This window comes from Encephalitozoon romaleae, chromosome V, assembly GCF_000280035.1.
Source record: "Encephalitozoon romaleae SJ-2008 chromosome V, complete sequence".
Taxonomy (NCBI): domain Eukaryota; kingdom Fungi; phylum Microsporidia; family Unikaryonidae; genus Encephalitozoon; species Encephalitozoon romaleae.
Genome location: NC_024900.1, coordinates 32555 through 54563, shown reverse-complemented (window position 1 = coordinate 54563; position 22009 = coordinate 32555). Strand labels below are relative to the sequence as shown.

General features: G+C 40.5%; 18 protein-coding genes across 18 annotated transcripts; 10 read left to right on the top strand and 8 right to left on the bottom strand.

Moving 5' to 3' along the window:
• Positions 1 to 60: 60 nt before the first annotated feature.
• EROM_050430 (Ser/Thr protein phosphatase PP1-1 gamma catalytic subunit) lies at positions 61 to 1434 on the bottom strand (the record flags this gene model as incomplete). Its single annotated transcript, XM_009266198.1, has 1 exon — positions 61 to 1434. The coding sequence occupies one exon, from the start codon at positions 1432 to 1434 to the stop codon at positions 61 to 63; it is 1374 nt and encodes a 457-aa protein (XP_009264473.1).
• A 174-nt stretch (positions 1435 to 1608) lies between these two features.
• On the top strand, positions 1609 to 2283 carry EROM_050420 (hypothetical protein; the record flags this gene model as incomplete). Its single annotated transcript, XM_009266197.1, has 1 exon — positions 1609 to 2283. The coding sequence occupies one exon, from the start codon at positions 1609 to 1611 to the stop codon at positions 2281 to 2283; it is 675 nt and encodes a 224-aa protein (XP_009264472.1).
• A 51-nt stretch (positions 2284 to 2334) lies between these two features.
• On the bottom strand, positions 2335 to 3639 carry EROM_050410 (hypothetical protein; the record flags this gene model as incomplete). The annotated part of the gene is made up of 1 exon (XM_009266196.1): positions 2335 to 3639. One exon carries the CDS (start codon positions 3637 to 3639, stop codon positions 2335 to 2337), a length of 1305 nt encoding a protein of 434 aa, XP_009264471.1.
• A 63-nt stretch (positions 3640 to 3702) lies between these two features.
• Positions 3703 to 4926, bottom strand: EROM_050400 (hypothetical protein; the record flags this gene model as incomplete). The annotated part of the gene is made up of 1 exon (XM_009266195.1): positions 3703 to 4926. One exon carries the CDS (start codon positions 4924 to 4926, stop codon positions 3703 to 3705), a length of 1224 nt encoding a protein of 407 aa, XP_009264470.1.
• A 60-nt stretch (positions 4927 to 4986) lies between these two features.
• Positions 4987 to 6075, top strand: EROM_050390 (GTP1/Obg developmentally regulated GTP-binding protein; the record flags this gene model as incomplete). Its single annotated transcript, XM_009266194.1, has 1 exon — positions 4987 to 6075. The coding sequence occupies one exon, from the start codon at positions 4987 to 4989 to the stop codon at positions 6073 to 6075; it is 1089 nt and encodes a 362-aa protein (XP_009264469.1).
• Positions 6076 to 6217: 142 nt separating this feature from the next.
• On the top strand, positions 6218 to 6844 carry EROM_050380 (vacuolar ATP synthase subunit E; the record flags this gene model as incomplete). Its single annotated transcript, XM_009266193.1, has 1 exon — positions 6218 to 6844. One exon carries the CDS (start codon positions 6218 to 6220, stop codon positions 6842 to 6844), a length of 627 nt encoding a protein of 208 aa, XP_009264468.1.
• EROM_050370 (actin-like protein) lies at positions 6806 to 8470 on the bottom strand (the record flags this gene model as incomplete). The annotated part of the gene is made up of 1 exon (XM_009266192.1): positions 6806 to 8470. The coding sequence occupies one exon, from the start codon at positions 8468 to 8470 to the stop codon at positions 6806 to 6808; it is 1665 nt and encodes a 554-aa protein (XP_009264467.1).
• A 59-nt stretch (positions 8471 to 8529) lies between these two features.
• Positions 8530 to 10449, bottom strand: EROM_050360 (putative cleavage and polyadenylation; the record flags this gene model as incomplete). The annotated part of the gene is made up of 1 exon (XM_009266191.1): positions 8530 to 10449. One exon carries the CDS (start codon positions 10447 to 10449, stop codon positions 8530 to 8532), a length of 1920 nt encoding a protein of 639 aa, XP_009264466.1.
• Positions 10450 to 10464: 15 nt separating this feature from the next.
• On the top strand, positions 10465 to 11043 carry EROM_050350 (hypothetical protein; the record flags this gene model as incomplete). The annotated part of the gene is made up of 1 exon (XM_009266190.1): positions 10465 to 11043. The coding sequence occupies one exon, from the start codon at positions 10465 to 10467 to the stop codon at positions 11041 to 11043; it is 579 nt and encodes a 192-aa protein (XP_009264465.1).
• A 25-nt stretch (positions 11044 to 11068) lies between these two features.
• On the top strand, positions 11069 to 11812 carry EROM_050340 (putative histone-binding protein N1/N2; the record flags this gene model as incomplete). The annotated part of the gene is made up of 1 exon (XM_009266189.1): positions 11069 to 11812. One exon carries the CDS (start codon positions 11069 to 11071, stop codon positions 11810 to 11812), a length of 744 nt encoding a protein of 247 aa, XP_009264464.1.
• Positions 11813 to 11879: 67 nt separating this feature from the next.
• Positions 11880 to 13040, top strand: EROM_050330 (peptide chain release factor subunit 1; the record flags this gene model as incomplete). Its single annotated transcript, XM_009266188.1, has 1 exon — positions 11880 to 13040. The coding sequence occupies one exon, from the start codon at positions 11880 to 11882 to the stop codon at positions 13038 to 13040; it is 1161 nt and encodes a 386-aa protein (XP_009264463.1).
• A 79-nt stretch (positions 13041 to 13119) lies between these two features.
• On the top strand, positions 13120 to 14322 carry EROM_050320 (RSC chromatin remodeling complex subunit RSC8; the record flags this gene model as incomplete). The annotated part of the gene is made up of 1 exon (XM_009266187.1): positions 13120 to 14322. One exon carries the CDS (start codon positions 13120 to 13122, stop codon positions 14320 to 14322), a length of 1203 nt encoding a protein of 400 aa, XP_009264462.1.
• A 78-nt stretch (positions 14323 to 14400) lies between these two features.
• Positions 14401 to 15000, top strand: EROM_050310 (B-cell receptor-associated protein 31-like protein; the record flags this gene model as incomplete). The annotated part of the gene is made up of 1 exon (XM_009266186.1): positions 14401 to 15000. The coding sequence occupies one exon, from the start codon at positions 14401 to 14403 to the stop codon at positions 14998 to 15000; it is 600 nt and encodes a 199-aa protein (XP_009264461.1).
• A 41-nt stretch (positions 15001 to 15041) lies between these two features.
• On the top strand, positions 15042 to 16235 carry EROM_050300 (putative DNA polymerase alpha/epsilon subunit B; the record flags this gene model as incomplete). The annotated part of the gene is made up of 1 exon (XM_009266185.1): positions 15042 to 16235. One exon carries the CDS (start codon positions 15042 to 15044, stop codon positions 16233 to 16235), a length of 1194 nt encoding a protein of 397 aa, XP_009264460.1.
• A 21-nt stretch (positions 16236 to 16256) lies between these two features.
• Positions 16257 to 17423, bottom strand: EROM_050290 (phosphoglycerate kinase; the record flags this gene model as incomplete). Its single annotated transcript, XM_009266184.1, has 1 exon — positions 16257 to 17423. The coding sequence occupies one exon, from the start codon at positions 17421 to 17423 to the stop codon at positions 16257 to 16259; it is 1167 nt and encodes a 388-aa protein (XP_009264459.1).
• A 65-nt stretch (positions 17424 to 17488) lies between these two features.
• Positions 17489 to 19387, bottom strand: EROM_050280 (acetylcoenzyme A synthetase; the record flags this gene model as incomplete). The annotated part of the gene is made up of 1 exon (XM_009266183.1): positions 17489 to 19387. One exon carries the CDS (start codon positions 19385 to 19387, stop codon positions 17489 to 17491), a length of 1899 nt encoding a protein of 632 aa, XP_009264458.1.
• A 101-nt stretch (positions 19388 to 19488) lies between these two features.
• EROM_050270 (DNA mismatch repair protein MutL) lies at positions 19489 to 21183 on the bottom strand (the record flags this gene model as incomplete). The annotated part of the gene is made up of 1 exon (XM_009266182.1): positions 19489 to 21183. One exon carries the CDS (start codon positions 21181 to 21183, stop codon positions 19489 to 19491), a length of 1695 nt encoding a protein of 564 aa, XP_009264457.1.
• Positions 21184 to 21302: 119 nt separating this feature from the next.
• EROM_050260 (proteasome type-4 subunit beta) lies at positions 21303 to 21977 on the top strand (the record flags this gene model as incomplete). Its single annotated transcript, XM_009266181.1, has 1 exon — positions 21303 to 21977. One exon carries the CDS (start codon positions 21303 to 21305, stop codon positions 21975 to 21977), a length of 675 nt encoding a protein of 224 aa, XP_009264456.1.
• Between the last annotated feature and the right edge of the window lie 32 nt (positions 21978 to 22009).

The window sequence follows — 22009 nt, the reverse complement described above, 5'->3', positions numbered from 1 at the left end:
CTCTGGATTACTGGTTATATCCATCTACTTGTGTATGAAGTGTGTTCAAGACAAAGCATTTTAATCATATGAGAGCTTTAGAGTCTCTCCAGGCTTGGATTTTCCAAATCTTCCTACTTTATATTTTGTAAGCCGGGATACATTGACAACCTCGTCCTCCCTACCATTGGAAGGGTACAAAACTAGATATGACCCTGAGCTCTCAGTACCCTCATAATCAGGTGCAGAAAATACAGTTACAGTCTTTCCTTCATGGTTGACTTTGTATCCATTTTCAATAGCTTGATGGCTTCTTACCAGAAGATCCAGCCCATTTCCTTGCAAGAACTGGTCTACTATGTCTATTCCAAAAACCACTCCGGCCCTCCTTTTACTTTCTTCTATTCCCGTTATCTCTTCAGGATCCGACCACAAAAAACCCTTTAATAGCTCGTCTGTGTGAGCATCTGTCATTCTATACGACTCTTGTAATTCATCTATTTTTGTCGGTGTCCCTGGTAATCCCCCATGGGTTATGAAGACCTTCTCGTTGACGATTATTGAGATGGGTAATGCTCTAAACACAGCCTGAAACTTTTGGTACACAGAACCACTACTGAACGGATACTTCCTTTTTACCTCATCGAAAAACCCATAGGCTTTGTTTATATCCATGAGCTCATGGTTTCCCCTTGTAAGATGAACTTTTCCCGGAAATAGAATCTTCAGAGAGATAAGCAGAACAAAGTTCTCCACGGAATGTGTTCCTCTATCCACATAATCCCCATTAAATATAAATATCCTCTCTCCATCAAATACCTTGTTCAAAACCCCCACAACATCGAAGTATTGTCCATGAGTATCTCCAAAAACTAGAACTTCTCCTTTACTTTCAACATACACAACGTTCTCACATCCTAGTAAAAGACTTTCTCCTTGCTCAAGAATGCTCTCCAATACATCTGCTGGTATGAATCTCCCTTCAGATATTTCTTTGGACATCTCGTACAACTTTTCCAGTGTAATACGATTTTCTAGGTACTTCTCAATTGTTTGGCTACCCAGTTTCATTCTATTTAGTAAGACCTTAATTTCTCTACAACAGCTTTTATCTACTATCTGCTCATACATCTCTACATATTCTTTTAGCATCCCCATTCTGAGATATATAGTACATATCTTATGTAAAACCTTGTCGTTTTTGCAGCGCTTCAACGATTCAAGGCCAAAGGTTAACGATTTTGGAAAGTTCTTTCTTTTGTAGTAAACTATACAAATATTATATGCTAACAAAGACAACTGCTCCTCAAGAGGGCCATTCCAGGATCCAGGTACCATAAACTTCATTCCTTCCATAAAAGACTTTTTGTAAAGGTCCAGTGCCTCATCTATCCTCTGATTCTTGAACAAAGAATTTGCTTCCTGCCTCAGATGCTCCATTTGCCTGATATCCATATGGGGATATCTTTTTCCCTCTGCTTATTCGATGTTTACAATATTCACAAGGGAAGTCTTGCCTTACCCTTCCGCTCATCGGGAGTAAATAAAGAGTACTAGGCCAACCTCAAACCTATCTGTGTATTGATATGAGCAATATGATATTGTTTATTTTCCAAAAGTAAGACGAAGATGTGTGAAATAGGAAAAATGAATAAGGAGATAGCTAATATCATCTTTCAGGAAAGCGGGCTTGGAAACGTAGTCTCTGGTGAGGATAAACCTGTAACTGGAGAAACATACTTTTCTGCGGTCAATACAATCTTCGAAATCCTTCTAGATGACGAGAAATATCTAAAGGCAGTCATAAACTTCGAAACCAAAGAATATAACTCTGCACATCCTCAGAAAGAATCAGAGAGAGTACCTGGAATGGAAAGCAAAACTCTAGAGGTCATGAAACAAGTTCTTCATTCATCGAAACGTCTTCTATTTGAGAATCCAGATGGCCTGTTTGAAATAAAGAGATGGAATCCAAATAATGTCCCTGTGTCCATGGAAAACTTTATGGATTCAATTTCAAGGGAAGTGGGAAAGTCCATTCTAGGAGATGACTGCATTCCTGGCTTCATGATCCTCTATAAAACAGGAAAGTACCATGACATTACATCTCTTATAGAAGAAATCCCCGATAGTTCAGCCATCCTTGGTCTTAAGATCACAGTTCCGATATATGCGCGGTGGGGTACTCTAAGAAATCCCACTACTAATATAGCCACCTATGTGCTTCTGACCATATTTTGCATCCGCCTCAAAATAGAGTCTTATGTTCTTCATCTATACTCCTCAATATGGTCCTACTCCTGAAATCCAGGCTTCAAAGTGTTTACCATTAAGGTCAAACAATTTCATGCACTTTCACCTCCTCTTCCTCGACGGCGAGTCAAATCTGCTTATAAACACAGTTTTGTTCACAATCCTATTCTCTATTTCTTCCCTTAAGGACTTCTTAAAATCTATTCCATTCTTGAGCAACTTCTCAAATCTATCCTCATACTCATCCAAAAGCTTGAATATGGCCTCTTCAATTCTTATTAGATTCGGATAGGCACTATTTCTGAACTTCTCTTCACTCAAGAGCTGCAAGGATGATCTGAATAGTCTTTTTGGATCAGATGCTATCTTTTCAAACTCGCTCATCTTGCTTATGAGCTCAGACCTTTTCTCCATCAATGATCTTATAGAGAGGAACAAGTCTTTCTTAGACTCTAGCTTCGAAATCGTCATTGCCATCTCCTCAATGCCCTCTTCAGTCTTCTTGTAATCCTCCATATTCTCTCCAAAAATATCCAGTAACTCTTTAAGCTGGCTTCTCTTCTTCTCATATATCTCATCTAGCTGTCTCTCTTGTTCTTCTCGGAGATACTTCTCATAACTTCTCATCATTCCTAAGTTCTCGTCACTCAAATCCATTTCAATCTCTTTGCAAGGTGTTCCAAGATATCCCTCCCTTCTTCTTATCTCTATCTCAAGCCTTCTAAACTCCAAGTCTCTTCTCTCAATCTCTTCCTTATACTTCTTATGTAGCTGCTCAAGAACAAAAATCTTCTGCCCAATAGCCACATCCAAATCGTTCTTAGATAACTGTGATAAAAACACACAAAGCTCTTCATAAAGCCTGTCCCTATTCCTTTCCATACCTTCTTTCTTACTCCTTAGAAAATCTCGGCGCATTTCAAGTTCCTTTAAATTCGCTAGAGAAACACAACTCTCTTCGTCCATAGTTTTTAATTCTATGCAATCAATTTCCATCGTCTCAACATCAAAGATGTCCTCTTTTATCTTCTCAATCTCCTCCCTAATAGTTATCATTCTCCCCTCAACGGCTTTCTTCAGCAACGTTATTCTGTTGGATTCGTTCTTTACATATTCCCTTAGGAGACATAGGTTGAATAACCTGGGGACATAGGGCGCCTCCACCTCAATGTCGCCACAGTCCTTCTTTATTCTTTCCATCACTCCGTCAATCTCTTTCTCCATCTTTAGCCTTCTACTTAGAATACTTTTGAACACTGCATCCACAGATTCGATTATACATTCAATCTCGCTATCAAAATAATCAAATGGATGATCTCCGATCCTCTCTAGCGGCATTAGGGTAAGCATGGTACTATAAAGCCTTTGGATTCTCTCACTTAGTTTGTTGGGCCAAGAAGACTTCATTACAATCTATTCAGGTAGGGATGAAATTTTTATCTTCAACATCTGTGCAAGCAACACAGAACATCAAATACATCGTTCTTTGATCACCCACACATTTCCTTTCAACTCACAGTACTCACAAAGAACATCAAAGAAGTCTTCGATCTTTCCCGGCTCGTTTTGTGCAATCCTTAGCATCTCAGTCTTTTTCCAGCTCTTCTTCGTCACTAGAATTTCCACTATCTTCTTTCTTTTTTCATCACCTTTACAAATAGCAAGCATCCCATTGGCTAAAACAGCCACATCTCCAGGCAAATTTTGCCTTATAATCCCTAGGTCCATTCCCATCTCCTTCTGGATCGTTTCTATGCTGCAAGGCTGGTACTTTTCAACAAGAAAAGCTATTTCCTGCTCTATTCCATCATTATCACACCTGTTGGTACGCTCATTGAACCCTTTCAGCTGGAAGTACTTCCCATCTTTTCTGCAGATTTCCTCAATAAGGAACTCCTCATCCCCTACCAATGCATATATATCCTTGCACGGAACCTTTTCTCTCTCTTTGAACAGCTCCAATATTTTATCTCTAATGCCATGTAGGCTCTTCTCATAGAATACATTCGAAAGGATATACCTTCCCTGAACAAAACTTGTGTATCTTGACAACGCAGTTTTGACTACGTTCTGGTCTCTGTAAAGCAAAATAAGTTCAGAAAAGTTAACAACCTTAGCATTGATTATAGAGTTTCTTACCTGAATGACATACTTTGTATCATCCTCTGCCACTGCAATCTTTGGTACATCATTGAAGTCCTGAGACATCTCTTTTCTCTTATATTCCATCGTAGTAAATCCCTCAAGATTCATCTTTTTGATTTGAAAGTTGATGTTTTTTGTTCTATGCTCCTTTTCTTCACGTGTCTCTGCCTTTCTGAACTGGTATCCATCAACCTCCTTATCACCTCCCTCTCCCCCAAGACCTCCAAACTTCGGATTGAATAGATAGGCACACTCAATTTGTCTTAAAACAATAACCTTCTTGGTGTGGTCTATCTTCCCATACCATTGCCCATTTGGCAAGCCCAATCCATGACTCTCATAAGTAATGACACTGGGCTTTTTGCCTTCCATCTTCTGGGATCTCTGCCTCATCTTTGGCAACTTCATCTCTATCTCCAAATATTTGAACTGATGTTTATAACGTACAGTCCCAATTCGAAGGTTCCCCTCGGAACTTGGGAGTCTATACAGAGCCACAGGCTCGGATTCTCTCGACAGCTTTATGTCATACTCAGAAACTATCCTCATTGGAAGGATCAAACAGACAATAATAAATCTCCTGATAATGCCAAAGCCCCGTGGCCCTTAATGAATGTCATGGAAAAGATTAAAGAAATAGAGAACGAAATGGCAAGGACACAGAAGAACAAGGCCACAAGCAACCACCTTGGAATCTTGAAAGCCAAGCTGGCCAAGCTGAGGAGAGAGTTGATGTCTGTTTCGAAGTCCAGTTCATCAGGAGAAGGAGGATTCGACGTTGCAAAAACAGGAATTGCAAGAGTTGGGTTTGTAGGATTCCCTAGTGTCGGGAAAAGTACTCTTATGTCCAAGCTTACAGGGACATTCAGTGCTGTTGCAGCATATGAATTCACCACCTTGACAACAGTTCCTGGAGTACTAAGCTACAACGGAGCAAAAATTCAAATTCTAGATCTTCCAGGAATAATTGAGGGGGCAAAGGATGGGAAGGGTAGGGGGAAGCAGGTTTTGGCTGTGGCAAGGACATGCTCATTAATCATAGTATGTCTTGACGTTCTCAAGCCTGTTTCTCATAAGGCAGTGATTGAAAGAGAACTCGAAGGGGTGGGAATCAGGCTCAACAAGCAACCTCCAAAAATTAAAGTAACGAAGAAAGATAAGGGAGGAGTAACACTTATAGGAGATAGTCTAGACCTTGCTACCGTGAAGGCAGTGCTCGGGGAGTTTAGAATATCGAATGCAGAAGTCATAACAAATGGGCCCTGCACAATCGATGATCTCATTGATGTAATTGAAGGAAACAGGAAGTATGTTCCCTGCATATATGTGCTAAATAAGATCGACTCGATTAGTGTAGAAGAACTAGACCTTCTCCACAAGATTCCACACTCTGTTCCTGTGTGCGCACATCTGGGGTGGAACTTTGATTCATTATTGTCTAAAATGTGGGACTATCTTGATCTTGTAAGAATATATCCGAAACCAAAGGGACAACCTATTGACTATGAGGAACCTGTGATCCTTAGGAGTAGTAGAAGAAGTGTATCTGATTTCTGCAATGCAATACATAGAGGAATTCTTGCAAAATTCAAGCACGCACTTGTTTGGGGAACTTCCGTTAAACATAATCCACAAAAGGTTGGGAAAGAGCATATCCTGAACGATAGCGATGTTGTTCAAATTGTTAAGAGCGTCTAGAGGAACCTCAATAAATGTTTTACAACAGGATTTCTTCCTTCGTAATCTTCTAGTCCATGAGGCCCAACTAGCTATTAGGGAAACACTTCCGATTCCAGGCACTGAAATATAATGACAACAATACCCTTGAAGACGGGGGAAGATGGACAGGGTGCCAAGTAAAGACATAGAAAGGATGATGGCCTTTATAAACCATGAAGCAGACGAAAAGATTAAGGAAATGAAGATCAAGGCAACTCAGGAATACAACACAGAGAAAGCTAGAATAATCAAGGAGGAGACATTTCGAATAGAGAATGGATTTGTGATGAAACAAAAGGAAATTGAGAAAAAAAGAGTGATGGCAGAGAATTCCCTGATAAATACATACAAGCAGAGATATCTCGAAGAAAAGGTTAAGATTTTGGATGAGATTTATAATGAGGCCTTGTCAATATGCTCGAAAGAGCCTCTGAATCCTTCTCTGATAGCTCAATGTACTGAAAAAATAAGTGGAGAATTCGTTGTGTACTGTAATAAGAAGGATAAGAAGGTGGTATTAAGTGAATACAAGAATGCCGAGGTTAGAGAAATGGTATCTGAAGGAGTGGGTGGGGTTATTCTATGTTCAAAGGATTGCAGTACTATTGTGGACAACAGCTTTGCATCAAGACTTGAAACGGTAAAGAGCTCATTCGAAGCAGAAATCAATAAAATTATCTTCAGGTATTCCGAGCAGCTTACTTTATTCTTAAGTGTTTGGATTTGGAGTAGTTTCTTCATTGGATAGTCCAGCCAAATAATCAAAACCTAGGCGACTGTATTCCTCCAAGGTGTATGTAGGAAAGGCCTCACAGAACCTTGCACCTTTGAATGAATCACTTGTGGGGTCTGAGGCTCTTATAACTTCGACCTCTCCCACAAACGACATACTTCTCATTTCGTTTTTTATTCGTACATCGATTCCCTTTATCTGTGAAAACCCTCCTGTCAGTAGCACCTTCTTCACTTGGTACTTTCTGCTAACACTGTCCATTATCTCTGTTAGTCCCATCTGGTCCAGTCCTATGATGGAGGGAGAAAAAATTATCTCTGGAATTTTCAAGAGGTCCACATTTACATTCATTCTTCCTATGTAATGCCCATTAAGAAGGTCAACTGTATCCGCTGTATACGGTTCAAAATAGGGATCAAGCTCCTTGATCTGAACAATAAGGCTTTTCAAGGATTCTAAGATTTTGTTTTCTTTGTCTAGATCTTCGGCATCCTTTATCTTTTCAGACAGTATTCTCTCGTCAGGGGTCAACTCACCTTCCTTGAACCTTACTTGGAACTCATATGTCTTTCGGTTCTTTGCATCTCTTCTCAGCTTACTTCTCATCTCCAATTCCCTCTTGACCGCTTGGAGCTCCGCCTTCTTTTTGCCTATGAATCCTTCAAAGTCCACAAGCTTTTCCCTCTCATCCTCCATGTACAAGATATACGAAGATAGCCTTTCCAGACACTTCTCAATTCTAGTCTTGACTCGGTGGAGAGTGGAGTGGTACAGGATCTTTTGTTTCTTCTTCTCTTTGATCCTCTCTGCATCCAGTTCAGTATCTGCTGTGTTGAGAAGTCCTATATCGATCTCAGGCATAGAGTTGGAGGCTGATGGTGCTGCATACACCTTATGCTTCTTGTCCATAGGCTTTTCTTTAAGCGCCTCAAGCTCTTCGTCTAAAAAATAGTTTCTGGAATAATCCCCAATCTTCAGCTCTTCAAGTATTTCCACAGATTCTTTGCTGTAATCTGGAGAGCATCTCAGATATGGGACTAGCCCCCTGTAGTTCTTTTTACTGTCAAAAAACTTATTAAACAGCACTGCCGAGAGATAGTCTCCCGCTGCCTTTCCTCCAAAATTGATTTTGTAGACATCCACAATCTGTTCTGCTTGGATGACAAGGCACGTGGTTGCAGAATGTGACATGTCTATAATCATGCAATCCTCGTGATCTAAGTTCCATAAGTATGAATAGTAACTGTCCACTCCAATTTGTATTCTTTCAAACCCATAAACATCAAACAGGAACTTTACAAGCTCTGTATGAGACGGACTGAATATCTTTTCTGTGAATATAAGGTTCTTCAGCCTTTCGGGCTTCAAATATTCTAGAATTTCATCAATGATATACTCCAAGACTTCGAAGTTAGTCACAACATCCCCATCAAACATAGTCTTGGGAGAAGCTCCTTGGAAGTTTTCTATTGATGACACAGCCTTATGACGATATAAAACGTTTTTGAAAACCATCTGGGGTCCATCTCCACTATATCCAGCCTTACACTCATAAGTTCCGTTATCAATCACTATTGTGTCGGTCTTGCTGTAATTCTCATACTTGTTCTTGCTTGAAAGATTCCGAAGCTCAAGATACATTCAGGGCCAACAGAAGCAAATCTCTAAAATTCACAGGGATTTAATGTTAAGCTGCTTTCTCATATAAGGGCTGAGTTTCTGTACACAACATCTCGTACAGCATAAAACACTCCTGTATCCTTTCCATCTATAGTTAACCCGTCAGGATTTATTCTGATCCATACACTATCCTCGACCAGCAGCCCGTTTTCTTCCTGTTCCACTCTCATGTTCCTTTCAATAATCATCCTTCTCAGCTCATTGATGTCAGTATGCCCTATCATCATCCTAGGCCCACTTCCAATGCATCTCACCATGTCCCCGTCTCTAATTCCCTTGAAGCTCCCTACAGAGTCATTTGCTATCATCTGATAGTCCAATTCATCGAAACCTTTGTCTAGCTTCACCACTCCCATAGAAACATCGGAAGAAAGAACTATCTTACTCCTACACATATACACATCTTCGAACGATGCCATATACTTGAAGGTGTGGTAGAAAAAACGTTCTGTGTCTCTATCCTCTCCAATACACACAAGCTTTCTCGGAGATAAGGTTTCGATTATCATTTTGGAAGAGTTCAGATCAGAAATCCCCATCAAATCCATTTTTGCAATCCTGTACTTCAACTCAATTCCCTCTCCTCCAACTTCTCTTTCTTCTGCCATAATTTCTTTCTCTATCTTTTCCTCAGATATCTCCTCTGTAGGAAGAATCTCGCTCACAAATAATGATCTATCCATGTACTCCCCATAATCATCGTATGCTCTTCTCCTCGACATCGATGGAAAGACCTCATCTCCATTTTCACACCATACCTCATGTCTTATCTCAGACCAGTCTGCCTCAGCCCCTTCCACATCAGACACATCCTCTGTAACATCTTCTGCCACATCAGACACATTCATGCCTCTTTTTTCGTCTGTTCTTTCAACAAGCCTGAAGTTATACCATTTCATCACTATAGATTCTCTTTTAATAACCTCGTCCATCCTGGGATCAACAAGAAGAATCACGTTGTTCTCGTTGTTGAACTGATGGAGGGCAGTTGTAAGCATTCCTCCATGGACGTAATCATCAACAGCAATCATTACATCAAATTCAGAAATATTCTGGTAATGTTCTATAAACTCAATCTTTTCAAACTCAAACGGATTGACCTTTTCCTCCGAAAACATAGAAGAAACCTTCTCTCCTGCCCATTCAATCATAGATCTTGCTCTTTCTACAAACCTTTGCCCAAAATACGATAAGCACACAACCTTTTCGCTTCTCTGTGACATCATATTGTTGAGAATCAGAGCGACCTCTAGGAGTCTAGAATACTTGACAGGCAGAATTACTTTTCCTCCAGAGTCAAGAACATTTCCGACCATTTCTCTGAACATATTGTCTCTCTTTGCAATCGAGACATTTTCTGCCAAGACATGATTTCCATTGACCACACAGAGACTGCAATCTCCTATCCCAGAGAACCCAATTCCATCAAGATGATTTTCCTTTCGATGATTCATATTGAACCCAACAACAATTTTTTCTGCCCCCTTACTTATCTTGTATAGGCATCCTCCAATAGAATTACCTGAATTGTATGCACATACCTCGACATTATTGATGACTGTTGGCTGCGAATACTTTATTTCCGATATCCTTTCAAAGAGCCCTGTGTCTACCTCTAGTTCCTTCCCCATTCCCTTCAGGTGCTCGTCAAGGCATATCTTTCCAAGGGTTTTGATAGGTACCGAGGAGAACACTTTGTTGTAATAATTGTTCTGAAGAATGTAGGGCAATGCCCCAGCATAGTTGACTCCAAAGCTTGTTAGAAGGATAGCGTCACAGGAAAGTATCTGGGGAAGGATGGGCGTGTATATAGACATATCCATTGTGTAGGGTGCTCCACAATTCACCAGGATCTTTACGTTGTCTATCTCCAGTAGATGGCAGTATATCCCTATCTCGGTTCTTATGAGTGGTGTTAGGCTCACAAAGCTAGAAGGCATTTCCTGTGGGTAAAAATGGCAGGGAAAATAACCGCACTACCCTTCCTCATGAATGATAATGAAACCTTGGCCGGGGAATTTGTTAGGATACTAATGGACAACCATCGGAAATCCACTCCGACAAGAAAACAAAGTGTTAGGGCACAGCTTAAGGTTGGGTTGAAAGAGATGGGAGCACTTGTAGAGCTTTCCAAAGGATATTTGGAGAAGTTAGGGCTTGAGCTGGTTGGGATTGGCAAGGAAGGCGTTATCGATCCTATGACAGCTGAGAAATACTTCATCAGAAGAATAAAACCTTCTCCTGCCACGGAAAAATTCCTGCCAGAGGAGACCCAAAGGCTGATATTGGCATTCACCTTTTTGATTTTGGAACGAAAAGTAATTGAGGTACCTAGATTATGGTTTTTCATGCAGAAGACAGGGGTGTTTGAGAGCGAAGACGACTTTGCTGAGTTCTTGAATCAGACAAAAAGGCAGGGGTATCTCTTTGTTACCAAGGTCGAGGAAAGCCTCATCATTACCCCTGGGTGGAGATATCATTGCGATTTCCATAACTTTGATCCAAAAGGATACTTTCGAAACAATGGCCATTGATATGAAGAAATTTTTTCTCCCTTGCATGGAAGATCTTGCTGAAGCCTTCCCAATGCTTTCCGAAGCCCGAGCATCCATAGCGCAGGGGGAGTTTGAACATGGGATTGAGATATACAGTGAAATTCTTGATGATATGAATCCCGACGATGAGAAGATTCCTTATCTTTATATTGAGTATGCAGATGCTCTCATCAAGAGTTCAGACATGTTTTTTATCGAGGAGATATCGAAGATCAGTGGAAGGAAGGGATTAAACCTTGAGGAGAGGAAGGGGGCAGAGGATGATCTAGAGATTGCATGGAACTTGTTGGAGATATGTAAGAATGCATTCAGCATATTGAAGGATTACTCTATGCTAGCAAGAACAAGGTTTCTGCAGGGAGAGATCTGTTTATTGAACAATAACTTCCGGGACGGATTGCATGAATTTATTGAGTGTGTTGCAGTGATGGACAAGATATATGAGAAGGACTGTTTTAGGTATGCTGATGTTTATCAATCTCTTGCAAATTGCTATGAGTTCCTGGAAGACTTTGAAAAAAGTAGGGAGTATTATGAAAAGGCAATAGGAATATACAAGGCTGAGCAAGAAAGAAAAGAGTCTGAAGAAGAGAAAAATGAGATTTGCGATGTGATAACAGAGCTCCTTCAGAAGACTACGGAGTTGAAATACAAGAAAGAAAAGCTTGAGAACACCGACCTACCCGACGATCCTGAGTCTGATGACGTGTTCATTGATATAAATGCTTGTAAACGTAATAAAAAATAACCTGTTTTCTAGCCATTTATTGCCCGGTCCTTCTAAGTATAAAAATATTTACAGAGCTGCCCATGGGATGCTAGATGAGGTGGAGATGTGGCGCATGAAGAAGCTGTTGAGGGGTCTTCGTGACAGCCGGGGAAATGGGACGTCAATGATATCGATAATCATTCCTCCAAAGGACCAAATATCCAGGGTTTCAAAGATGCTCACCGATGAGTATGGAACGGCATCGAATATCAAGTCAAGGGTGAACAGATTGAGTGTTCTTGGGGCCATTACTTCTGCACAGAGCAAGCTAAAACAATACAGCAAGACACCACCCAACGGGCTTGGAATATTTGTTGGGACTGTTCTCATGGAGCAGAACAAAGAGAAGAAGGTCAGTGTTGGGGTAGAACCTATAAAGCCTGTTAATACATCTCTGTACATGTGTGATTCTAAGTTTCATGTGGATGATCTCCTAGCACTTTTTGAGGATGAGGTTAAATACGGATTTATTGTAATGGATGGGCATTCCACTATATTTGCAACTCTGCAGGGAAATGTAAAGACGATTCTGCAGCAAATACATGTGGACCTTCCAAAGAAGCATGGGCGAGGGGGGCAATCATCCGTAAGATTTGCACGTCTTAGGGTTGAGAAGAGAAACGCCTATGTCAAGAAGGTTGGGGAGATAGCAGGGAATCTGTTTCTGACGAACTGTATTATGAATGTCGAGGGTGTTATATTGGCTGGACAGTCTGACCTTAAGAATGAACTGTCTCGGGTGCTAGACAGCCGTATAAAAGTGATAAAGACAGTTGACACTAATTATGGCGGGGAAGGAGGACTGAATCAAGCCATTGAGCTATGTGAAGATATTCTTAAGGATGTAAAGCTGTCTAAGGAAAAGAAGGTGCTACAAAAATTCTTCAACGAAATTAACACTGAAAGCGGCAAGTTTTGTTTTACCATGAAGGAAACAATGCAGTGCTTAGAGATGGGGGCTGTAGAGACACTTATAGTTTATGAGAACCTGTCCGATGTTAGGGATGAAGAGCTATTTGTGGATTGGATCGCTGAAAACTATAAGAACTTTGGATGTACTTTAGTATTTGTGAGCGACAAAAGTGCAGAAGGGACACAATTTATTGAAGGATTTGGGGGTATAGGAGGAATTTTGAGATACAGGGTTGATATGGAAGATCAAATGGATGGAGACTATTCTTCTGTTGATGACGACGAGATATTTTAAGGAGATAGATTTCTTCCCATGATATAAGATAGAATAAACTACTCTATTGTTCTTTAACTTCTTCTTGTGTGTAGCCCTGATGGAAAACATTTTCCCGTTGCAAGAAAATGTTGAGATAGAGGAGATCTATGGAAGCAAAAGGCCCAATGCAAGTCCTCCGAAGAATTCCAGAACATTTGGAATGAGAAGTGGAGCTTATGGCTTCATAGATACTGAAACATACCATGTGAGATTTCCAAACTGGTTTAAAAAGGGTGAGGTGAGCCCATTAGAGCAGAATGGTATGAGCGAGGTTATCCAAGCAATTGGACCTGAGAAATATGTACAGAGTCGAGATTGTATAATCAGTAGTTACGAAGAAGGAAATAGACCGATGACAGTGGGGAAGGCATTTACGCTGGTAGATGTAGATATGGGCTTGATGTTGAAAATCTTTTCGTTTATTGAGAGATGGAGAATAATCAATTATCGAAGTCTGATTGAAAAGGAAATGAGGTGTCTCAAATCTCATAAGACCGAGGATGCCAAACCTATGGAAACAACCCCAAGGGAAGAGCGTTCCAAGAGAAGGGGAGATATAAAAAAGTGTTTGGAGGAATCAATTTGTGATTGTGGAGGGAAGGCAAACTTTTTTACAAGGTCCTTGGTTTTCAGGTGCACCGCATGTCTTGACAACGGTAATTATCCCCAAGAAGTTCTAAGATCTGATTTTCTTCCTATTACCGGGTCTCTAATTAGGAATATGTGGTCGAGGAAGGAGGAGTTTCTTCTATTGGAAGGCATTAGAAAGTTTGGGGACGAGTGGGATTCTGTAAGTCGGTATGTGCAAACCAAAACAAAGGAGCAGTGCGTATTTCATTTTCTTCGAATCCCTATATTAGAGAACACACTCTCGAGGGCGGATCTTGCTATTGGGAGACTATTTGAGACAGCGGAAAACCCGACTATGTGTATTGTTACTTTTATATGTGGAATGGTTCACCCAAAGGTTGCATCTGAATGTGCAAGGGTAGCTATCAAGCATATAAGCGGATGTTCTCAGGAAGCTGTCATTCAGCACATACTGGATGCAGGAAAGGAAAAGGCACGCGAGCAAAGGGATTTAGAGAGAAGAAAAATAGAGAGGCTCGGGAGTGTGATATGTGAAGCATTACTAAATAAGATCAAAATGAAGATAGGAACATATAAGGAATTGTATTTATCCACTCAAAGGGTGCGCAGCGAGCTGGTTGCACTAAGAAGAGGGCTTGCTGAGGATATAAACCCTGGGGGCGACGAATGAAACATTAAACCATTTGTTTTTAGCAAGCGTTTCATGTTCTGAGTCTTTAGATTTATTTTTTTAGGTTGATTAAACAACATGGGGATTACTACTCAGCTTGTTCAGAGCATTGTTTTTGGTGAGATGTGCATGTTCACATTCATGCTACTCCCAATTTCTAAAAACCTTAAGAAGAAAGTAATCAAGCTCTTCCAGACATCAAAGTTCTATAGGGGATTCCTCCACATAATCTATGTCCTGTTTGCAATGATACTTATAATGTTTGTGGATTCTGCATACAAGATCTATACGGGTGAGGACCAGATCAACCCGTTTGTGCTATACCAGGCGGAGAGAAACATGTATCTAACAGGGTTTACCCTGTTCCTAGGTGTTATATTCCGTATGTTTATCAGAACGATGTGCTTGCTCTTTAGAGAGGAAGAGTCTGCACAACTCCTTAGGAAGCAGTCTATGAATCAAAAGAAATATGTCGAGGAGATGCTAGAAGACAACACGAAGAAAGCCAAAAGGATAGAAGAGCTAGAGGTGGAGATCATCGATCTGAAAAAGAAGATCTTGTCTGGGGACATCTTGATAAAGCAGCTGAAGAATAATCAGAACGAGTATTTCAGCTTGCTAGATAAGTATAATGGACTGAGAGAGCAAATGCAGATGGAGTCTAGGAAGTCTAAATAAAATTATTTGATAAGGTTTCATGAATGAAGGTTCCCCTGAGGATGAGAGAAAGGATTTATAAGGAATTTACTTGTGAAAGAGGAATAATGCTTTCTTCTGACGCATTGGTATACTTAGAGGATAATGTCAAGAGTGAAGCAATGCTGAAAGCCATATCTTCAGAATATAGGAGAAGAAATGGACAACGGCTTGCAGATATAAATTCAATCCGGGAAGTTGTTGAGTCTTTTGATGCCAAGAAGGACACCTACAACATCTTGAATCAGGAATTCAAGGAGAAGAATGAGTTACTGAAGTACAAGCATCTTTTGGAAAAGATAGATAGAATAGTTACACCTATATACTTGTTGGGAGAAGAATGTGCCACGATTTTTGGATGCTATTACAAAGACAGGGAGGGAAGAGAGGTTCTTGAGGATGATGGAGATGTGATTCCTCTTGACATGAGCAAGTGCAATGAAGACGTGTTTTTATGTGACAATATATTCATTGCCATTGAGGGAAAGAAGACAGATGGTAAGTTTGTCGGGCTTAAAGTATATCTTCCAAGTGTGGAAAAGAAGGTCGGGAGCCTATCTAAGCTGATCAAGAAGGACCTCAAGATATTATTTTTTTCAGACTTCCAGATGAATGAAGTTAATGGAAGGACTCTAAGGAAAATCCTGGGCAAGATGCCAGCAGACATTGTTGTGCTCATGGGAAGGCTTTACCCTGGCATATCTTCGACCATTCCCTGCATTAGCTTTATGGATGGGCTTAGACCAAATAATGCTCAGACGGAGACTCCAGACATCATTCTATGCCCGGATGCAGATGATACCTATCCATCGTTCCTTCCAAAGGAGATAGAAGTACCGAGGGAATATGGTAAGTTCATTAAGGCTGCAAGCAATCCATTTATACTTGAGACCTATGGATATTCAATAGGAGTTATTAGAGAGGATATATTTAGGTACAAAGAACAAGGAACATTTATTGGGAAGAACTATGTGGATTCTTTTGCAAGGGAGATTCTATCCCAACACAGCTTCAATCCATTTGGAATCTCAAATCTGGACATTGACAGAGTTCCAGATATGTTTATTGTAGGCCAAGACTTCTATCCTTTCATTACATCAGTAGAAGACACAATGTTCATCTCCTGCCCTAGTTTCAAAGATGAAATGGCTTTTGTATCTTATGAAACCTCTTCCGGGGATCCCATCATTCTTAGCACCAGGCATCTCTTGTCATAGATCATCCGTACATTGGCCTACTCAAGACTGGTTCGATAGGAAATCCAATCCAGGAAGTTTCTCATTACTTAGCAATTTCATCAGTACACCTCCTCCAGTGGATACGTAAGTAAAGCCATCGTAGTTACCAAATAATTTGATTGCACCTGCTGTTTCTCCCCCTCCACAGAAGGATTTCCCCCCTCTCTTTTTTAAGCTCTCTAGAATATTCACTAAGGCTCTTGTTCCATCTGAGAAGTTTTTCTCTTCAAATACACCCGGAGGCCCATTCCAGAAAGCTACATTCGCCCTTGAAACCTCTTTTTTCAGCATTTCTATCGTTTCAGGCCCTATGTCCATTGCAGTTCCTTCGGAAGGTATGGTTCTAGATTTCTGTACTCTCCCGTTGTGAAGAACTGTGAAATCAACAGGAAAAAGCATTCTTGTTCCATGAGACTCACAGATTTCATGTATCTTCTTCACTTCTTCTTTGGAAACCTCCTCACAGACACTGTCCCCAACCTCCTTTCCTAATATGTACTTGATAAATGGGAAAGCTAGCCCTCCAGTAACAAATAAGTTTTTGGTTCGTTGTCCTAGCGATTTGAGCAGCTTAATCTTATCCGATATCTTCTTTCCTCCTAGTATCATGAGATCTATATTTTCCTCGGCGATCTCTCTTATTGAATCTATTTCCTTTTGAACCAAAAATCCAGAGTATGAAGGCAGTCCAGTCCTTTGTATAGATCCACATTCTCTATGCAAACACCCAAATGCATCTATTACAGCAATGTCCATGTTCTTTATAAATGCATTTCTGTATCTTTCGACAAGATCCCTATCGTCTTCTCTTTCCTCTGCACTACAAAACCTCAGGTTTTCCAGTAATATCCATGTGTGATGTGTATTCTCAACATCCCATATGTCACAGAAGGCCAACTCAACTCCAATCTCTTTCCCGAGAAGTTTCTTTAGTACAGAGTACACCGGAATGAGAGAAAACTCTTTGGAATACTTCCCTTTAGGCCTTCCCAAATGACTTCCAATTATTACCTTCTTGGGGCCTTTAGAGTGGAGAAACTTGATTGTTGGTAGAACAGAAGCTATTTTGAAGTCATTCAAAACTACTAAATTTGAAATCGGAACATTGAAATCCACCCGAAGGAATACACTTTTCCCTTCTATGCTTACCTCATCAATTGTTTTCATACCCTCAACCCAAATCAAGGCATTATATCTATCAGTCAAAAGCACAAATAATAATCAGTAGATATTTAATTTGCCTCTGATTCGGTGATTTCTTTCAAATCTTGAATAACATCTACATTGGTACAAGTTGATACATCTCCAGGGGTGTCTCCAGCCAAGATACTCTTCAAAACCCTTCTCATAATCTTTCCGGTTGCAGTCTTAGGAATCCCTTCACAGAAGTAAATGTTCTTGGCATTAACAAACTTTCCGATTCTATTTCTTAAGGTTACCCTCAAAGATGTTTTTACCTTCTCCTTAGACACCTTCCTGTCCTTCAATACAACAAAGAAGCAGAGTGCTTGCCCAGTAATTTCATCACTTTCAGCAACAGCCGCAGCCTCTGCCACATGTGGATCCATGCATGCAGCACTCTCAACCTCCGCAGTGCTGATCCTATGTCCTGAAACATTTATCACATCATCGGCTCTTCCTCTAACCCATACATGTCCAGAAGAGTCTTTGTAACCCTCGTCCCCAGTAAAATAGAATCCTTTGTAAGGGAAGTATCCCTTTTTAAACCTCTCCGCATCCCCTAAAATACCTCTAGCTATTCCGGGCCAGGATCCTTTGAAAAGAATACGCCCTAGTTCATAATCCTTTGCCTCAATAACATGACCATCTTTTGAGTCTGAGCTTGCAATAACAACCTCCAGGCCTAAAAATGGAAGACAGGCACATTCCGGCTTTCTCTCCACAGTATATGGAATAGGTGCAATCAAGATACCCCCAGATTCGGTTTGCCAATATGTATCAACAACAGGGCATCCATTGAAGTTTTCGCTAAACCACAAATAGGCCTGTTTATTTATGGGCTCTCCAACAGACCCAAGAATTCTTAATGAAGTCAGGTTGTACCTGTGGTTTAGAGGCGTTGTAGAAAAGTACTTCCTCAATGTCCTTATTACTGTTGGAGCTGTATATAGCTGAGTTATTCTGTGCTTTTCGACCATCTTGAAAAGCCTAAGGTACGAAGGATAGAAGGGAGTTCCTCCAAACACCACGGTTGTAATCCCGTTTGATAGTGGGCCGTAGATAACATATGTATGGCCTGTTATCCATCCAATGTCAGCAGTGCAAGCAAAAACATCGTCTTTCTGAAGGTCGAAGCATATTTTGGATGTAAGCGTTGCATATACCATATACCCACCAGTTGTATGAATAATTCCTTTCGGCCTTCCTGTACTTCCACTTGTGTATAAATAGAAAAGCCTGTCCTCGGAATTGACAGGGACACAGGGAATGAACTCGTTCTTTTTTTTCATAACCTTCGACCATACCAAAACTTTGCTTTTGATCCCATCCAATTCATTTAAGATCTTTTCTTCATTAAGAAGAGTATCAAAAACTAGAACTGGAGTGGGCCTACTTTCAAGAGCTTTTCTTGTGTTCTCAAGGAAGTTTATGGTTGAGTCTTGCCTTACAACAACGTCTTGGACAATTAATAGCCTAGCATCGGAATCATCAAGCCGTAGGGCTACACTGCTAGGACTGAAGCCTCCGAAAATAGCATTATGGACAAGTCCGAGCCTTGCACATGCAAGTGCAGAAAAAACCGCATATGGTGACATGGCCATGTACATAGCTACTGTGTCTCCTTTCTCAAGCCCCTGCTCTTTAAGAACTGCAGAAATCCTTATAACCTCATCAAGAACATCCTTAAATGTATAACGGACAGATTCCCCATCGTTCCCGTCATATATAATTGCAACTTTGTCTGGATCACAGGCAGCATGTCTGTCAACACAATTATAGCATGCATTCAGCATACCTCCATCAAACCACTTTGAACTCTCGAAGTTGTTGTTGTAAACCTCGTTAAATATCTTATCCCACTTCAGGAGTGCTTTTGCTTGTTCTCCCCAGAAACCCTCCTTGTCCTCGACAGATTTTCTATAGAGCTTCTCATATTCGTTTTTATCCATTTATGAGGGTCATACTCCTGCTATTATATCGTGCAGCTCTTTCAATTTACAAAGTACTGAAAAAATTTTAATATTCTCTTGTTCCTCATGGCATGAACAGCTCAGCATCTCTCAAAATTCTTGTAGAGTTCCTTAAGCGTTGTTACAAGTCCAAAACACTCCAGCGCCTTTGGTGTTCCAATCATTCTTCTTTTAATAATATTGAATAGTCTTGGGGACATTTCAGCCGAAGAGTAGAGTGTGGATATTGTTTCAATGATACTCTTCAGAGTCTCGTACTCAAGACCCTTTTTAACGTCAAATCCGAGCCATAACTCAGGAGTGTCTATATAAATGGTCGATATAACGGGAATGGCAACAATATGCTTTTCCACTATTTCTATGGAGAAGTAGTCATCGAGTAACGCTCTTATTTTCCCTTCTATCTTAGACTGAAGGGGAATAGATGTTTTCTTCCTCTCAAAGTTTCCAAAATCGTTAATCAAAGTCTGGTAGAGGTATTCCTTGACCAGAGGTGCGGTTTTACAGCAGAGGAGTGACGATCCGTGCTGAACTAGTATCGTGTCTTCATCTTTCATTCCGACATAGTTTAGAGACCTAAAAAAGGTAGTATCAATATCAACGAGCTCAGACTTCAGCCTCTTGAGGGAGAGAAGGCTGAATTCTCTTTTTTCTACTCTATCTTTTTCCAAGCACTCTGTAATAGACTGTGATCCAGGATCCGAATACACCTTGATCGGGCTTTGAAATTTGGTTTCTCTTAGAAGCGGTTTCAATGTCTTCTGCTCATAATCCATCTTGCTTAGTCTGTTCGTGATACATTTGCATAGTTCTTGGGTCACAAGCTTTTCATCAGCAAAAAGGACTTCTCTTTTGCTTGGATGGACATTGACATCAACCATACTCTTTTCCACATTGAGCTCCAGATATATAAAAGGCTGTCTCTGTGCAGGAATCAGGTCCTTATACACTTTGAATAGGGTTTCCTTCATTTCCTGGCTTACAACTAATCTCCCATTCACAAAAAGCACAAACACACCTTTCTTCAGGTTGAATTGCGGTGTCGAAAATATAACAAGATGATCCCCATTGAGTTCAAAAAGGAGCCCCTCCTCTGCTTTGTAGAGCTCGTTCAGCATCTTGACCTTTTTCAGAGCTTTACTTTCATTGGAACACTCATCGGACCCAAGTCTCGGCCCAATACTAGGTAGTTCCTGGAGCTTTTCTCCATAGAACAGATCAAAAGAAACATTGCCATTGAATACAGAGAATATCCCTACCAGCCACATCATTTCGCGGATCTCTTCTCTTTTCTTTGAAAAGTGCTTCTCTCTGGCTTTGTTATTGTAGAAGATGTTTTTAATTTCAACAACAGTCCCGTCTTTCATTCCAACACCTTTTATTGACACCATTTCCGTGTCTATATATATGGCTTCGTGCCCTATTTCATTTGCCCTCTTTTTACTTTTAACCTTGATTCTGGAGCATCGACTTATTGAAGAGAGAGCCTCTCCGCGAAATCCATAGGAGGGAAGCGAAAAAAGATCCTCCTCTTTATGGAGCTTCGAGGTGCAATATTGTTTGCAGAGTAGACCGAAGTCATTTTCATGTATTCCATCTCCATCGTCCTCGATGATAAGTGAGAGGCCATCCAGCTCAATCTTGATTACTATGCGGGTGGAGTTTGCATCAAGTGAGTTTTCTATTGTTTCCTTTAGAATGTTATAGGGCCTGGTGATAACCTCCCCTGCAGAGATTCTGGAAATTACATCTTTAGGCAATTTTCTTATTTCCATTGAGAGGGTATGACTAGCTTTAAGACCTTTTATTTAGGTCTTCCTTATGAACCGTGTAGCCCATCCCTTCCTGATGATAAACACCTGAATGTTATGAAGTTCTTTGGAATGCCCCAGGAATGAGGAATTTTGTAACAGGAACCAGTGTTATTTCATTCAAATACAAGGACGGAGTTATGATGGGTGCAGATACCCGGGGATCTTATGGACGGCTTGCGAAGTACAGCGGGATTCAAAGGATGTTCAAGTTTGGAGACCAGACACTCATAGGAATTTCTGGGGAAGTAAGTGACATGCAGTATTTGGTCAAGACACTAAGCATACTAACCGAAGAAGATAACAGAGGGATAGATCCGAAGGGCTATCATAAGATTGTTCAAAGAATGTTATATTCTGCCCGAAGTAAAATCCGCCCTCTAAACCTAAGTGTTTGTGTAGGAGGTACAAGGTGTGATGACGATAGTATGACCCATTGCGAAAGGAAGATGCTTGGATGCGTCGACCGATTAGGGAACTTCTACTTCTCAGATGTAATATGTACAGGAATAGGAAGTTACATAGCCCTTCCATTCCTTAGAAGTAAGGTAGAGGGAAGAGAGGATGAAATAACAAGAGAAGAGGGCATAAATCTTATCGAAGAAACAATGAGAATTTTGTGTTATAGGGACTGTAATGCATCTAACGAAATACAGATAGGTTATTCCGACAGTCAAGGGGTTCACATATCGGATCCATATCCACTTAAAACCAATTGGGACATTGGGATAAGAGAGGATGAGATTGTTATTGAATAAACAAATTCCTTCAAAGCTTTGTTGTAAGTTCT